The sequence below is a fragment of the Perca fluviatilis genome, chromosome 21, assembly GCF_010015445.1.
Source record: "Perca fluviatilis chromosome 21, GENO_Pfluv_1.0, whole genome shotgun sequence".
Classification (NCBI taxonomy): Eukaryota; Metazoa; Chordata; class Actinopteri; order Perciformes; family Percidae; genus Perca; species Perca fluviatilis.
Genome location: NC_053132.1, coordinates 10,574,655 through 10,592,956, shown reverse-complemented (window position 1 = coordinate 10,592,956; position 18,302 = coordinate 10,574,655). Strand labels below are relative to the sequence as shown.

The 18,302-nt window shown below is 41.7% G+C and overlaps 1 protein-coding gene across 6 annotated transcripts in view; it reads right to left on the bottom strand.

Moving 5' to 3' along the window:
- usp54b (ubiquitin specific peptidase 54b) overlaps positions 1-18,302 on the bottom strand; it is a 57,192-nt gene that overhangs the window by 28,456 nt on the left and 10,434 nt on the right. For 2 of the 6 annotated variants that reach the window (XR_005637805.1, XM_039787928.1), the window contains exons 2-4: positions 17,131-17,727; positions 7,867-7,959; positions 265-399 (exon numbers count right to left, since the gene is read on the bottom strand). Coding sequence is in view for 5 of the 6 variants with exons in the window: in XM_039787928.1 (XP_039643862.1) it covers positions 265-399; positions 7,867-7,959; positions 17,131-17,286 (384 nt within the window). In the remaining variant the exon portion in view is untranslated. Of the gene's footprint in view, positions 1-264; positions 400-2,107; positions 2,470-7,866; positions 7,960-15,129; positions 15,298-17,130; positions 17,728-18,302 lie in introns of those variants that run through there. The other 4 variants (XM_039787931.1, XM_039787932.1, XM_039787933.1 and 1 more) reach the window with 4 other exon arrangements.

Genomic DNA, 18,302 nt, shown 5'->3' with positions numbered 1-18,302 from the left:
AAAAAGTTGAACATTATAAGCTTGGAAAAACATATTTCTTTGAGGCTGCTGTATTGGATATCCCCCGCCCCCTGAAGAGTTCCTATAAGCCTCTAGGCAACCCCTCACCACTCCTGTGTGTGTTTGTGTGTGTGTGTGTGTGTGTGTGTGTGTGTGTGTGTGTGTGTGTGTGTGTGTGTGTGTGTGTGTGTGTGTGTGTGTGTGTGTGTGTGTGTGTGTGTGTGTGTGTGTGTGTGTGGCCACCATGTGGTGTCTCAGACTCACGAAGCACTCTGCAGCATCGTCCATGATACCCAGCTGAAAGCGTTGTTCGTCTTGGAAAGTCTTGGCCAGCGCGCTCCGCAGTGCATCTGATGGCAGCACACGCTCACTGCTGAACTGGAACTGAGCAAAGATACTCTGCAAACCCACACACACACACACACAGACACACACATATAAAAACACATTAATACTTTATTTCACTGCTACAAATATACATTGTGCATTATACTTTTTCTGAAAGGCATTGTTTGCATGGACACCTACAGTATACAGTAGACACATTTTTAATTTACATGTATGTGTTAGTGTATTTACTCCTCTCAGACTGAAACAAATCTCTATAAACAGATTTATCCTGTAAATTGGCACCGTGTTTCTGTCAAGTGACCCCTAAAACAGAACCAGTGGAACTAGTTGTCAACTTGTCACAAACCAAAGTGCTGCACAACAAATCTAGAGCTGGCCTCAATATCAGACCATATCAATAATAGATGGCGTCTGTAGTGCACTTTTCTCTGACAAAAACAGCTCTCAGAGTGCTTTGTAGCAGTAAAATAGAAACCAAACCAAACTGTTGCAGGGGGCCCGGAGAGAAAGCTAGGCCACTGAAGTATGTTTTGAGGGCAGCGTTCAGAGCCTGAAGAAGAGGATCAGTCAGTCTACGTCCATGCAGGTCCAAGCAACTTCCAGAGCAATACAGCAATTCTGTGTTTTCGGTGTTGCCTTAACAATGCTGCTTCATTTGTATGCGTAGGAGCGAGTGTTATTATAATTACCCCGGCCAAGGAGGTTATGATTTTGTTTAATCTATTAGTAAACAAGATATTTAAAAAAAACTACATGACACACGCATATGAAATTTGCTGTATAAGAGAACATCTATCTGCACTAATTGCTTGCCGGAGTGAAACCCGCAGGTGCTTATTTATAAAGCCTTTCACATTTTAACCCATATATTCAAAACCTCTAGTTTCCAACATTTTGGGGTTATCACAATAAAGCAGTCTACTGGAAAAACGTACTGCACGTTTGTGAGAAGTTTTGAGTTTTCACCTCTGAACTTCTCAGATTGTGTCATTTAAATGTAAAATATGCAATTTTCTGCCGCTAGGGGTCTCTCAGTCAAAACAATAACAAAAGACGCAGTTTGTTGTTGTCATGAAGTAGCGTGGGAGCTGCTGTCTTCACCACCATTCCCATCATTGCAGTCAGCTTCTCCCAGGATTCCTTGAGTGTTCGTCGTTCAGGAGGTTTTTACCGGAAGCAGAATTACCAGCAGAGGTCCTCCTCTCCGAAACAAACTGATCAGGTGATCATTAAAACCAGTAAAAACACTGAATAAAGCAGTTTCACGTTAAAAATCAGTGTTTCTCCGACACAGTTCAGCTTATCGGCGGAGAGCTGACACAGTTCGCTGAGCTTGTTTCTCTGACAACTTGATCCAGACGTCTGATGACTAAAATCTTTCATCTGGTTAAAAAAAGACCAAGATCTAAAAAGTATATCGGAAAAATGTGGCTTAAAACTGGATAGAAAGTAAATTTATGACAGCTTCTAGGAAAGGGATATGACGGCACTGACATATAATGAAATCTAGTCATTTTTAGACATTTTAAAGCGGAAAATGTACATATTATAGCTTTAAATAAATGATCAAATCCCAAAGAGGTAAAACTCAACCCCAAAACCTGTGGTTTAGGGATGTCAACAAACCATAAACAGCAACATCCCCTCCCCTCCTTTCCTGTCACCTCCAATAAAAGCATAATATCTTGTCCTGAAATATTAAGAAAAAGGTAGATTATCAGATTAGAGATAAATACAAAAAAAAGAATAGGCTAACTTTGTTTTTCTTCATCTTCTTCTTCTTCTTTTTCTTCTTCTTCCCTTTAATTCTCAGATTTATTGTTGTGAACTAGTGGCGTTTGGACCCCAAAGCAGAGAGCGGACACAGGTGGTCAGTGAACAAAAGTTTATTAGAACAAAAAGCGTCTACGAGCACAGGAACAGGGGTGGCAGGCAACGGGCCGGCTGGAGATGTCCTCTGAGGCGCAGTGGAAAAACAGGAACATGGTAGGCAGCGCGGTGACACTGTAGAGCGAAACGTGATAGAATTATCCGGCAGAGTGGCGGAGTGAAGACCAGGCTTTTACGGAGAGAGTGATGAGGTGACCTCGCCAGCCCCGCCCCCTGCCACACACTTGCCTTGCAGAGAGGAGAGGAGAAGAAAAAAAACACAAACACAAAAAAACTCCAACAAAACCAGAACCAAACACAGGATCATAACATTTATCTTCTGATGTGCAACATTTTTTTAAATTACAAATTCCACACATTTTATACAATCTTTATCGAATTTGGTATCCTGCGCAAATTCTGCACAATTCATGCTCGTACAAAAGCCCTAATATTCCTGCACAGGATTAAGATTTTCTCCACAACAGCAGGATTTTCTTTCTTTTGTTCTTGGATCAGGATTTGTTATTAAAATGACCGATTAGATTATTGTGTTGCCATGGTGGAAGTTTGTGCTTTCTGAATATTTTCTAGTTATCATTATATTATGGTTGCAGTAATATTAGTAGTAACAGTAGTAGTATTAGTAGACACCACAGTTTAGCAAATGACTCTATGGCTCATGTGATCCAGATTAATCTGTGCTTTAAATGCAGTAAACATGAGTACGAAAAGTAGCATTCGGTTCAAGCTGAGGCAGTGAGAGTAACTTTTGGCTGAGCCTGGACTGAAGAGAGCTGCAGACTTCTAAAGACGGAGAGATAAAAGCATGGGTAACTTTCTCCAGATTGCCAACGGATAAAAAATGACCTAATTTCTTTTGTTGGTAAGAATTCGCAGCTGGAAAAAGCAAAAACCGAGCAACTATTTTTGACCCACACTAAAACAGCCCAAAACAGAAGTTCGGATTGACATGCCGAAGCAGTGGTTGGTGCTCTGCTGGTTTTCAGTCCTAGCAGTAATTCATTCACTGATTAGATGGCTGGAGTGAAAACCAGCAGGTGCTCTGTGTCCTGAAGACTGAGAAACACTGGATTAAGAGGCAGAAATATATTCTAACCCAGTTCACAAGCACATCTGTTTGTCTCCACACTGTCCATTTTGTTTTTGCACACAAATGTAAAATCAAGCACAGAGCTTTAGCAGAAATGTAAACACATCTTTGATATGACCAAGAATTACTATTTTGTCTTCTTAATCACACACTGATGAATGGATCTATTACCTGAAGTTACTGAATGAATGAATGTGTGATAAACCTACTACGGCATGAAAAGACAGTTAGATGTTTGTTACGTCTTGGTTTGTCAAGAGCAACCAATGGAAGCAGTTCACTGAACAAGCAATAAAGGAAATCATGCATTTAGATATGTTTAAGTGAAAACATGAACATCTGGGTGGATATTGGAGAAGCAGTTAATGCTAAAGGGGTGATGTGAGGAATTCTAATGGATGTTTTAATACTATTTCCACCATTAAAACATTTCAACTTTGCAATCAATTGTAACCAATGTGAATTCAAGCCGACCACAGCCGATATTCTTTATGACAAGTTCACCTTTGACATGATGCATTTAACCAAAACTACCATCTTTCTCTAACCTAAGTGTTTTCGTAGCCTAAACCCATCCACACATGGGACCAGGGGCGATTCAAGGATCAGACCTTTAGGGGGGCTCAGCCCCTGATGAGAATGTGACACGGATACAGTGCCTTGCAAAAGTGTTAACCCCCCCGCTAAATCAGTAATTTCATTAGCCGATAATCTCTGAGCTAGCTACTGAACAACAACATCAGCTAACGTTTTTTGACACTATTAACACTGTAATGGAACTAAACCTGACACTTTATAAGTCACAGTAATAACGCCAATTTGACACAATGTTCTAACATTCAGCAATTTTAGTTGCTTATACGTTTCAATTTGGGTTCTAATCTGCGCCATGAAATTACCAACTTCTTCTCTTCTCTCTGGGGACTACCAACGTTAAACTTCACAACCGTCTCCTGCTCTCCCTCTGACAGATCAGATAGAGACACAGCCAAAGGCGGGAGTCTCCCACAACCTCCTCCAAATGGCCAAAACTACCTTTCTGTTAACAGGTGCATAGCATCGGCTACAGCGACACAGGATATTAAACCTGTTTCAAGCCCTTTGAACCTGTAATTGTTTGTCCTCTGTCACTAAGAGACAAGTTTGCAAACTCTAACTTGAAGCACTAAAAAAAAGTTTGGAGCTTGAGCCCCACTAAAAAGGGTCTAAAATCGCCAATGCATGGGACACAGATTGCAATGGTCTCCACTGTTACAGTCTTTTTCTTTGTACACCCAACTATCTACCTAGACCCCTTGAAGCACCTGTTGGGGCTGCTTGGACTCCACCTCACTAAGTTTCCATCTATATGACTTCACAATCTTAGAATAACACAAGTTCTTCTACCCATACATCACAGTATTCATCTAAAGTCAAGCATTAGTCTGTGTGAAATTTAGTAAAAATTCCCTTTGGTTATATTGAAAAATTCAGAACTGATACTTAGCATTTTGGAAGCAAGATGGCTGTGATCCGATGTGGAGAAAATGTTATAAAACAATTCAGCCTGTGAGTGTGGCTGAGTGTGTGCAGGCTGAGGGTTGGCAATGGGAAAGGTAATGCAGTCATACTGACAGGGAGTGTGTGTGTGTGTGTGTGTGTGTGTGTGTGTGTGTGTGTGTGTGTGTGTGTGTGTGTGTGTGTGTGTGTGTGTGTGTGTGTGTGTGTGTGTGTGTGTGTGTGTGTGTGTGTGTGTGAAGGAGAGCGAGATAGAGAAAGAGACAAAGGTAGGGAGAGAGAGAGAAAGAAAGGTAAAACAGAGAAAGAGAAGAGGGAAAAGGGACTGTGTGAGCAATAGTTTGTGTGTGTGTGTGTGTGTGTGTGTGTGTGTGTGTGTGTGTGTGTGTGTGTGTGTGTGTGTGTGTGTGTGTGTGTGTGTGTGTGTGTTACGGTGGCTGTGCTGACTGCAGCAATGCGCCAAGGAGAATGGAGGGGGAATATACCCTACAGAGGGAGGGAGGGAGGAGAGGAGAGAGGGATGAGGCAGAGTGAGTAAGAGTGTGTGTGTGTGTGTGTGTGTGTGTGTACGCGTACACACTGGTCCAAGAGTGAAGACAGGAGCAATCTCCACCAACTCCCACATTCATTCATCTTTCTCTTTTCTTCTCTCCCACTTTCTCCTCTCTCCTTTTCCTTCTCTCTTCCTATTCCTTGTGTGTGTGTGTATGTTCAGGCATGTGTGTGTGAGTGCTTTGCTGTTGAGAGAGATAAAGTGTTGCAGTGATTTCTAGAGGGATAGCTACAGGCAGCTTCTGAACTTATGTTTACTACAAAGAGCGGGCGTCTTTACCTGCTGCAGATAAACTGAAATCCACACACAATCCCTTCCAAAATAAAAGAACTCAAAATGATCATTTATCTCTTTAGGTTCTGTAAAATGGATATTTGAAAATGTAACATGCCATTAAAGTTCATTTGGTGCGTGTCTCGACCAGTTATTCAGAGACTTTTATCTCCTTTGCCGTGGGGACCAAGCTACAAACAGACTATAAGAACAATGTTACATCTGTTTCTGACAAAGGAGAGACGGTGACGGGACAGTTAATTAAAACTGACAGGTAAATGTGAACACTTAACAGAGGAACAATACCTTTGATTTGCACACCCACGGCTAAGTCACACACAACACACCCACAAGCCTGTGTGTGTGCGTGTGTGTGTGTGTGTTTGGAGTATGCCAGCGTGGAAAGATGCTCAAAATGCATGTGTTTAGCAACCTAACGTGTGCAGCATGCAAGTAAGATTTGTGTGCATGCGTAAGTGTGTTGTGTGTGTGTGTGTGTGTGTGTGTGTGTGTGTGTGTGTGTGTGTAGCATCCCAGCGTGGGCTCTGCTAGCTCAGCGCTTTCAGTCAGCCAATTAATTACAGAGAACCGCTGGAGACAGAACAGCGTGTAGAACACGCACATCGACACTGCTACACACACACACACGTACACACACACACACAAACAAACACACACGCACGCATGCACACACACACACACACACACACACACACACACACACACACTTCCCTTCACTCAGACACATATTTGTCATCATTGATGAAACAAATGGCTGGAACAGAGATGCATAAGGCTCGTTCATTATGAGGGTTTTATGATCTTTCTCTTCTGTTTTGGTAGCTGCAGGAAAACAACAGTGATTCAACCTGAATCTACATTATAAAAGCAATATTACATGCACTGTTTCTAAACAGTTACTGTAAGGCAGCTCATTACTGAGAAAACGTGTGTGGTGCATAGTTTGTGATGTGTTTTACTCAATGGAGGAAGAAGAAGGAGCAACACCACAGAGAAAAACCGCAAGTCCTGCATTCAAGTGTACAAAAGTAAAATATGAAGTATTTAGAATAGACATCACTTCTTGTTGACGTTCGAAGAATTGTCAAACAAAAACGGAGGCTAGATCGCCCCTCCCTACTCCTCATCCCGTCCCCTCCCCATCCCTTCCGCGCACTAACTCCCCCAACCCCCACCCCCAAATTCTTCTTGTCGGTTACTGGCTGGAACACTGTTTGTTATGTTTCGTGGTGCAGGTTGGCCAGTTTGTTTTTGTTGGCGTTTGTGGAGCCTGGGCTGTCTACAGAGACCGCGTTTTTTTTACAGAGTGTTCAGGGGACAGGCAGCTAGCGGATAGTGGAGGTGATGTTTGCTGTATGTGATAAAAAATGTTGTTGCCTAAAAAACCCGTGACATCGCTTAGAGCACCTTTAAACTTTATTCTTGGGCGCCTGGGTAGCAGGTAGAGCGCGCCCCCATATATAGAGGTTTACTCCTCGACGCAGCGGCCGCGGGTTTGACTCCGACTTGCGGCCCTTTACTGCATGTCATTCCCACTCTCTCTCCCCTTTCATGTCTTCAGCTGTCCTATAAAAAATAAAGGCCTAAAATGCCCAAAAAAGAATGTAAAAAAAAGAATACAAAAATTATTCTACATCTAATCTATATTTACTCTTAGAACTGTATAAATAAAGCAGGTGTTTTTATTTTGTGTGCGAATGCTCACAAAGATTTTGGATTAAAAGTACTGGTTGCAGTGGTTACATAACCCCATGCAAGAACCCTCCTGCTGTGTTTATTAGGAGACAGGTCTCTCCTACTACTACAGAAAAGATGGAAGGAAAGAGGGGAAAACGAGCACACATATTAGCGATGTCATGTAAGTTCATCTCAGGCTCTGTGTCATGTTACTCTAGCTGTCGGATAAATCCAGTACTGTGTGTCCCTCTGAAATGTGGTGGAGGAAATGTAGAAAGTCCCCCAAAAGAGAAACACTCAAGCTGAGTAATTGTACCTCATATACTGGAAGTACCCTACTTCAGTAAATCTACTTTAGTCCCAACCTCTGGTTTACATTTCTGACGACAATGTTTGTGTTGTAAGCAGAAGGAATAAACAGGAACGCCAACACAGCGGAGTAATGGCCGCTGCTTGATGTTTACAGTAAGACCTCCACAAGCCATCAGAGGACGTAGCCAGAGTGTTTTACCTTTAAAGCGCAGAAGATACACGAGTCCTCCATGCACTTGTGTGTGGTCAGCTGTCGAAAGCTTCTGCGGAAGATGTCGAGATGCCACAGAACCTGAGAGACAAAATACATATTCACACACAGAAAAAAAAAAGAAGAAAGAAATAAAGCAACTGGATCAACTTATTTCTTTTAATGGGATATACTTTTATATTTTAGTTGGAAATAGAAATAATGTTTTGTCTCAGATCCCAAAGGAACTGAGGATTTTCTTTGCGTTTTCTGTGTTGTTCACTCTCTCTCCTTGTTCTTTTTCTGAGCAACAGCAGTTCGTCAAACTTTTATTGTGAACTTGTGTAGCCGTGATGTTTCACAGAGGAAAAGGACCGTCCAGGCTCTACTGATAATAGTTCATATTTTAACTGGGGTTTCAATGGTTTCTTGAAAGGTCCATACTGCTTCTTTTTTTTCTTTCTTTTTTTTACCAGGATCTTGCTTGAGCTAAAAGTATGCAAAGGAATGCATAGGTTTTTTTTTAGCCCACTGGTAAACTATAGTCCAAAAGTCCCATTTACACATTAAAAAATCTGTATCTAGATCAGTGGATCCTAAAATGGGTACCATGGCACCGTGGGGAGTCTTAAGGACGGACCAAGGGGGGCCACAAGATTTCTTCATTTCTATCTGTTTATCATCAACGTTGTAATGTGTTCACACCATAAAAACGAGGCAATATTTATTTACATTAGCTACAATTCTTTATCGTGTTTTGAAACAGAAATAAGCTATGATCACCTTTCTCTTTTTTTTTTTTTTTTAACTGTTAAATATGCAGTTATGCCGTAGCTAAGACAGGACAGCTCATCTTTGCCGATTGCCATAGTAACCCAACATGCTTTCTGGGTGCACAGCAGTCAGGAATAGCGACTGACAGAGCGAGTGATGGAAAGACTTTAAAGGAGAAGTTATTTTTGGCATGGTTTAAAAATGTTTGTGAACCACTGATCTAGATACATAATCTGGATGTCAAATGTCAGATGTTACTGTCAAAATAATGGTCAAGCTGTACTATAATATTTTCAGTTCAGGGGGTTAAAAGCTCAACTGGCTCGAACAAACAGCTTACGACTTTAGGGAAGGACTCCTCTGTTACTTTTATACTGCACACCATGGTTCAGGTACTGCCATGGCAACCTCGGCCACATTCATTTGTTGTCTAGAGCCTTCTTGATTCGGCTTGATGGATTTAATTTGCATATAAGAGAAATTACACTGCAATCCTGGTGCCTAGACTATAGTAAAATATTATCCATTTGTTTATTCATGAGTTCAATCTGATGTTTTGTCTATGTTTGGGTGCTTTAATGGTAATTTACCTGTGTAGATTTAGGGAGAAACACTTTAGCTTGAAATAATTAAGCAATATTTGTTAAACTCACATTGAATCAAATGACTTCCTGTAATGTGAGATGGTTGCAGAGAATCAACACCCCAGTACGCAGCTCTGCCAGCCCTTTCCAGCTAATTGTTTTTCCCAGCAGCTCCCACTGAGCGTGTTTTCTACTTTGTATATTTTCAGCAACAAAAGAGTCCGAGGGAGAGATTCAGCGGGACAGACTGACAGAAAACAACCAGCGCGAAGCAAAAACGAAAGAAACGAGGAAGAACACATGAAAAACATGTCTGCATGAGACAGGCCTCTTCATGTCCGTCCTTCTCCGTCTCCGTCTCTCGCCCCTCTCTCTCTCTCTCTTTCTCTCTGTCTGTCTCTCTTTAGTGCATAATTAGAGGAAAGAGCTCTTAGTACATTCAATCAGCATGCTGAAAGATAATATTGACAGAACACTGTCCCTTAGGCTTCGACTAAGCTCGGCAGCACACTCACTTACAGTATGAACATACAGTTGTAGGTCTATGTGTGCGCAAGACTCACACACACACACACACACACACACGCACACAAAACCAATATGTATGGCAACCTTAGCAATATGAGTCTGCACTGTGTGTGTGTGTGTGTGTGTGTGTGTGTGTGTGTGTGTGTGTGTGTGTGTGTGTGTTTGTGTGTTAAGGAGAGAATGATAGGTGGAGGAAAGAGGGGGCGGAGGATGACAGACTGCATGCTGACGCTAGTGTATGCGTTCTACCTTTCCCCCCTCTCTGTTTCCCCTCCTCTCTCTGTAGAGTATTTGGTCGTGATGAATCGGCACCCTACACAGTACTGCAGCAGCCACAAGGAGGGCACACTCTCTCCATACCCATTTCTCTTCATCAGTATTTATCTATCTATCTCTTTTTCTCCCGCTCTAAACACATCCCTCTATCTCTTTCTCTGCTCTTCTTCCATTTGTATCATTTGTCTCGCTCTCCCTCCCCTTTTGACTTCCCTTGTTTTATCTGCAGGAGCATCTCAGAGAAAGGAAACTCCAGTTTAACTAACTAACAAAGTGAAGAAAACATACATGGAATAGAAATTGAGCTCATCAGCTCATGCTTTTAGGAAGTCGTCATGTCCCTGCTGCTCGTTGTCATTGTAATTTGAGTCGCAGACAACTCTAACCAATGATACTGGACGCAGAAATGCCAGTATTTGATTGGCTGTGGTGGTCTTGGAAGATAATTCAAAAAGTAAAGTGTGAGAAAGAAGAAGGAGAATTTTAATGAAATCAAACCCCATTTTTTACATTCAGTAATTATCTCTCTGTTGATTGCTTGTGGCGGAGTCTGTCATTCCCACGCTTGATTCAGATTGCCTATAAGCACGAGGGATTTACAGGAAAACAATGCATGCATCAAATCCAGTGCAATTTTATCTCATTGATAACAACCTCCCTGTTCCCGGTTTGCTCTTTTTACACTGTATCAGAGCTGTATTAAATTACTGCTAAAGCACACAAACATTCTTACTGCTTAGCATTAAAAGTGTTCAACTGGCGAAACACGGGGTAACTTTAATTGTGAAGCAGCAACAATAAATGCAATGTGTTTGTCACCCCAGTAAGCATTAACTGCAATCTGCAAATAGCTGCTCAAAGAATATTTGCTGGATTATTGCACCATTATTGCTGTTGCATCAGTAACCACTGGTGTCCAAATCAACAGGGCGAACTTTAACATCCTCTGTTGAGTTCAAACTGAATAACCACGACACCAGATCATAGAACCATCATATACCAGCTCTAAACTGGGAAAGACTGGTTTCTGGTACTACCCACATCACTACTGGAATGAACTGCAAAACAAACTGCAGTTAGCGACACTCGTTCCTCTGAGGCACTTTAATGCAAAACTATTAAAACTAGCTGAACTAACTTTTACTGATTAACAGCAAACATGGACACAAGTGACAGAACTGTAAGAAAAATATTAGTACACATAAATAAAGCCGATAGTTATCACCTCTACACCACTTATTATGTGAGTTTATTAATCTGGTACCTATTATTTGTACTGTTGCAAAAATGGTATCTGTGCACAAATACAACCACAAAATTGTGTATAGAGATTAATCTAAAAAATAAATAAATAAAAATAAAACAGTTTTGTCATTGAGGTGGAATGTCTGGCAGATTTACTGGTGTCTACATACACAATCTGATCAGCATCAGATGGCTCTTATAAACAACAATCACATTCAAACAAGCCACCAATTGTATTTAATTAACACAATAAAAGGTATCTATCTGATCTGACAAGCTCTCACTCTCATAATCTGCTCTACCTGCCTCACACCGCTGTTACTGGCAGAGCTGACTGATTTCTGCTCTCCCCGACCTCCTCCTGCTCCTCCTGTACCAGTCTCCTATTACCTCACGAGGCAATGGCATCTCTTTTCCTGTACATTTTGTGTATCACATCATACTGCTGCCATGGCGACAATCACTTTCCTAATTTTTCTGCCCTTTTGACCTCGGTTATCTATCTCACAGCAGACATTTTGACTTGTCATAGTAGCAAAAGCACAGGTGTTACTAATAACATTCAAGTGTAAACCATGACAGTGTGATAGTGAGCCAGGATGAACTTTACCAGGACCCTGAAACTGAAGCTGCTAAATGGAATTCAGCCATCATTCATTTTAATATTTAAACCTGTGCTTTACTTACTGTGACATGTTCAAAATGTCTTCCTCTCATCATCATCTGATTTCCAAACCAACCTTTGCACCTGCTCCCAACATCTTCATCAACTGCTGAGTAGGCTGTATAGACGTAATATACTTTCCATTTAATCCAACCTGCTTCTTGCCAAATAAATGCTGAGACTCGTTGGGAGGCCTAATAAAAGTGTAAAACAATCTATGCAGTGCATGGTCCTGCATCCTCTGATGTAAGTGTCTTAACAGAAACATTAAGGCAGACCATCAGCAAAAGTACTTAAATGGCTAGAAAATGTCAATCAGGGTATTCTTTAGCTGCAGTGCAACCCTGTGTTCTACAAATTGCGTTTCTATTTTCCTAAATAGTTTTCCCAATTACGCTTTGATGGTAAACATAATCGCTGCCTGGATTATTGCAGGACTTTGACACCAGAGTCGGGGGTTCACATCCTGAGTCCCGTGTGTGGTTTTGTTTAGGCAACTGTGGTGTATGTTAATATACCTCACAACAAAAGTACTTTAAGTTAAAGTGCTTGAAGTCACTGCAGACTTTTTCTATATTAAACCAGAACAATGGTATTTGCCAAACCTTAGCCAAGTGCTGCCAGTGTCTAAATATAATAATGAAAAATTAAATAATGTTGTAGTTGTTACTGGCAGATATTGTGTTGCAAGATGTTTTAGCGAAAAACAAAGAGAATAAGTTGCCAGTGAACATTTTATTGACATGTTCAGTATTAACATTTTTGTGACTGGATACGTTAATTAACAACATTTCCTCATTACAGTATGTTAGATTACGTTTCCTTCAAATCTTATTTGCTTTTGCAAATAAGGAGTATAAAAATGTAATTTCTAGGGACAGAGATGCTGCAGTGAACATGCAAAGAAACATGCAAAACTCAATCATGAGAAATTATGAAAACTAGTCCTGCATTGGAGCGACTTCCCTGACAGACAAACATCACTGTTTTATTTGTAGTATCTGTGATTCTGAGACTGTCCTCCCCCGAAAACACCTTCATAGGTCATTTTTTCAAGCAGGGTTATCGTGGCGGCGCCCTCTAAAGGCCGTAGTAGTTCTGACGGGAGCAAAGCAGAAAGTAACGTGACAAAGTACAAGAGTGCCAAGTTCTTTGTAAGGAGGTAGGTTGGGTGGTGGATGGGTCGAACAATACAGGAGACCTGTGTTCGTGTCCCATTAAAAAAATAAAAGTCATCAGTAACTTTACGAACGTTATGTTTAGTGTCACCTGTGTAAACGGAAGTGAAGTAACGTCGAATCACAATGTTTTTTTAAAGTTATAGTGTGTTGTTTCTGTCGCCCCCATGAGGAATTCTAAGTAATGACAACAAAACTGCCACATGATACAAGCTTTTCGTGACAGCGCACCCCCCACCCCCATGACCCCCTCCCCCCTACTCCTCCACGCAGTTGCTAGTGGCCAAGGAGGACACAGAGGATTAAAAAACATGATGGACTCTTCAGAAGAGGTTATTATCTTCACTCGAGTTTCTGAGCGGGAAAGTCACCGGAGGCCACGATCTTCTGAACATAGCCTTACTGAGACATACAGAGAGAGCTGGGTGGAGCTGATAGTCTTAATTAGCTTTGTAGCGACTTATTTGGCAATGGCTTGAATGTAACGGACGTTTATTAATATCAGAAAGTTACACACTAAAGCTTTAAAGGTGCACTATGAGTTCCTGCATGACGTCACTTCTGTTGACGTTCCAAGTCAATTCCAAATAAAACAGAGCAATCTCGCCCCTCTCCCCATGTTTCCGTAACTGTCATGACTAACTGGCTAACTGTCACTAACCCCCACCCCCTCCCCCAACCATCTTGTCAGTGATTGGCTGGAACAGGTTTGTTGTATTTTGGTGCACAGCCTGTGCCTCTAGTGTTTGTTTGACGTTTGTCTCCCGAGACCGGGCTTTATTCACAGTGTATTCAGGGGACAGGCAGCTAGCGGATCAAGGAGCGATGCCTACGATTTGAGACAAAAATGAAATTGCGCCGAAACCATGCAGGAACTCATAGTGCACCTTTAAACTTAACTAAGTTATGGTACCTAAACTTAACCAAACTGCGACCATTTCTCTCTCACACACACACACACACACACACACACACACACACACACACACACACACACACACACACACATACACACACACACACACACACAAACACTGCTGGATGAGTGAACCCATGTGTTTCTGCTTCATCAAAGCCTATAACTCCTTTAGCTATTTTATTTTTACATGTTTACACAGTGAAAACTTGCTGATGGTGTACACACACTTCACCTCAGAGCACCTTCCTTTGCTCTCATAAAATTTTACACATCCACTTTAAATAACCACCGCTGCTGGCACCCAGCAGCTCCACTGCAGCAGCGGGGGGGTTAACTGCCTTGCCCAAGGGGCCCTTAGGGGCCAAGAAGCCGCAAAGAGTAGTTCACTTAATATCAATAAGTGCATTGAGGAGAAAACAGCAGGAGATTCATCGCCAGCAGCTTTTATAATTGATTAATTAGTAATTTTTTTAAGTAAAAATAAAAAATATTTGATGCTTCCAGCTTCTGAATTTGAGGATTTGCTGCTTTGATGGTTTTATTCATTTTATATTGAATATCTTTGGGTTTTGGACTTTTGGCCGGACCATTTGAGCAACTTCAAGACATCGTCTTGAGCCCTGGGAAAATGTAATGGACATTTTTCACTATCTAACATTTTGCATGCATACATTTTTTAATAGACCAAAGAAACAAAGTCTCAAAAATAAAAACAAAACAATGAATCAATAATTTCTAGTTGCATCTGTAAGGCCAATAGAGCGAGTCTGTCCTAAACCTGAACTTTGACCCCTCATACTTCACTGACGCACACTCCCTTACGTAAATCTATAAAGATTGTATGTACACATGAAGCTTATCCTCACTCATCTGTGTCCTGAACATCCTCTCTCCTCTGTATGTGTACGCTGTGCTGTGTGTGTGCTGTGTGTGTGTATACATGTTTGTGTGTCCTTGAAATGGCCCACTTCTCTCCCCGCTGAAGCTGCTATACATGCCGTTGTTGAAGCGTTTTCATTTCACAAATAAACCTTATGTCCTTCACTTTGTCTTTTCATCTATCTCTCTTCCTCTCACCACAAACACTCTATTTTTTGCTCCTACCTTATCAGACTCTTTAATTCCAATCTTTCGCCTGGCAGCATCCCCTTTAGTCTTCTCAGTTTTTTCATACTGTATACTCCTCATCCCTCTTTCTTCTCTTCTCCTCCTTAAGCAACTTCTCTTCTTCTTCGTCTATCCCTCTGCTCTCTTCAACTCTCCCTTAGCTTCTGCCCCATCATCCCCCCTCCCTCTTCAGCTTACTCCAACCTTTCTCTCTTCTTCCCTTGCTCTCGCTCTCTTACAAGCCAGTAGTCGAGAGAGAGAGAGAGAGAGAGAGAGAGAGAGAGAGAGAGAGTGTGTGTGTGTGTGTGTGTGTGTGTGTGTAAGGAAGGTAAGTTTGTGCCAGCTGGAAGTCTTGGGAGGAGGGAAAAGAGTTGTGTGTGTGTGTGTGTGTGTGTGTGTGTGTGTGTGTGTGTGTGTGTGTGTGTGTGTGTGTGTGTGTGTGTGTGTGTGTGTGTGTGTGTGTGTGTGTGTAAAGAGAGAGAGGAGATGCAGCAGTAGCAGCGCAGTGTAACCCACTCCACACACAGACTGGACGTCTACACTGAAGCCAGACTGACAGTGGTGCCAAAACCCACCAAAACACGCAAACACCCATTAATATGGCCCTAATCTCATCCTTGTCGTGCTTAAATATCAATTTACTGCAGTGTGAGGGGGGGCGGTGGGGCATGTGAACTGTGGGTGCATGAGTGTGTGTTTCAGCATTGTGCAGTTAGTGCAAATGATAAAGTATGCCTTATTAGAAAGTATTTTTTGCCAGTATTGCACGGACAAATCACAAAATTCTACATTGTAAAGATAAAATTACAGCTTTTTCAATCTTTTCAGTATGCAAATGTGAAGAGTATGAGAGACACAGCTTCTGTCATGAAAGACATTTCAGAGGAAACACTATTGCTGTCATTATAAAGTAAAAGCACAATAAGCACTGATATTGCATTGTTATCTGTAAAAGCCTGTACTTTTATGTCGTTTTAGCATGAAAGGGTGCAATTTTAAAGTGTTAGTACTAGAGATGGCCCGATACCATTTTTTGCTTCCTGATACCGATTCTGATACCAGAACTTGCGTATCGGCCGATACCGAGTACCGATCCGATACCAGTGTGTTATATATTTTATTATGTTTTAACAACTGTATACTACTATCCCTGTATGAATGTGATAATATTTCTATCTTTGTTGTTGAATGCCACAGAACTTTCTTTTATTATCCAGTTTGACAGTCAGTTATAATGGAAAAAGAACATAAATAAACTACTTTAACATAGATTTTGTTTAGGGCTTTATCGTGACATCGGATCGGTGCATAAACTCCAGTACTTCCGATACCGATACCAGCGTTTTAGGCAGTATCGGAGCATCTCTCTAGTTAGTACAGTCACACATGTTGTCATTGTGTTGGCTCTGTACTCCAGCACCTTGGATTTGAAATGAAACAATGAATATAAGATGCAGATTTCCAGCTTTAATATAAGAATATTCACACCCACATGAGGAATTGTGTCCATTTTTTACAACATCTGTCCACTTTTAGGGGATAGAAAGTAAATGGAGTGAAGTAAAGTGACATAAAATAAATCAAATTAGGTCATCATATTTAATATTTCAGTGACTGTCTGATGTCTCCAACCCAAAGACTTCAGCAGACACTTGGTTTCTTCTTGTGCTGCTCTGCATTCCTGCCCTGCTTCTTTTGGGGGCTTTTTGGTCGGAGTCTGGTCTTCAGCATGTGCAGAAAAGTTTACACTCACTAAACAGTCCAAAATGATCCAAATACTGTAGTTTTGACATTTTCTATTAGCAAATAAAATTGCTAACAACATTGTTAATAAATCATGCCAAAACTATTTGGAGCCTTTGGACCGGAGTGCGATACTTTTCTTTTATGTTTAGTTTAGTTAAGGCCAGTCAAGACCACTACATGGTCCTAAAAATCTCCATTAAAAACATTTTACTCCCCTAATACTTGTGTATTGTGTTTGTTTATCCAACTGACCTGCAGAGCGCTGTTGAGGAAGCAGCTGTTTTGTCCCGGCTCGTTGCTCAGGCCTTTGCTGGGTGCGATAGAGGTCATGGTTCTCGGGGTCACCAGCCCCTGAACCCCGCCTACTGCTCCGCCACCCGACGCAAAGTAGTTCCTCTTCCACGACATCACTACCTGGACGCCCCCGTTTTCACGGCGAGGCGGGTAAGGGGCGGGGCAGCAGACCAAGCAACGGCCTCTATGTCACTCCCATGAGAGAGAACGAGGGAGAATGAGAGAAAAGCGGAGGAGGAAGAGGAGGAAATGGAGGGATGAGGAGGAGGGAGGCGGCAGCCGTAGATCGAGGAGATGCGGTGTGTCTTGGAGGGAGATTTGGCACCCATACAATGCTCCCCCACTACAGCCGTGTCTTTACTTTAAAATCTGTCCACTTGCTGGAGCCAGCAGTTGGCTTTTTCTTTTTCTTTTTTTTAGCTCCTTGGATTTAGCAGTTTGTGTCTGAGGACATGAGCGTGTCCAAAGCGAAATTTGGCAGAATGTGATGGATAAATGTTGATTGGGCAGCATGTGGGGACCCCTTCAATGCTTTCGTCTCCTCTTTCACTTTGCCTGTAAGACACAAACACCAACCTGTTAATAAACTTCACACAAGCAGCTAGCAAGAACACACATAGATATTAACTTTATATACTGCATCATATAGCCTACTGTGTTCCAATAGTTGTATAAACAGTGTTAGCAATGCAGATAAAAACTCTAAATGCCGTTTGGGAGTTAGATGCCCTCTCCTGGTTTGAAAATGTGACCATTGCTGATAAGCTTATCGCATCCCGATTGATTATGACATACTGACAATTATGAAGTGACTTACGTGGGCAAAAGGCTACCCTGGTAGCGTTCAGCTCTATAGTGTTAGCTAGCTAACTGTGGGGGGTACTGACCTAGCCTAGCCCAAAATTTTCAAAGATTTTCAGATGTTTGGCAGACAGGGATATTGTTACTTAAACATTCCTTGCATTGCTTTTAAGGATTACAACAACATTAAACCTGCATTAATCAAGCACGTGTATGTGCAATGTGGCAAAATCAAAGAGGATTAACATCCAATGCTGCAGCCAGGGACGTAGCACAAAATTCTGGGCCCTGTAGAAAGGCATTCTCTATGGGCCTCTCCCCTCATCCAC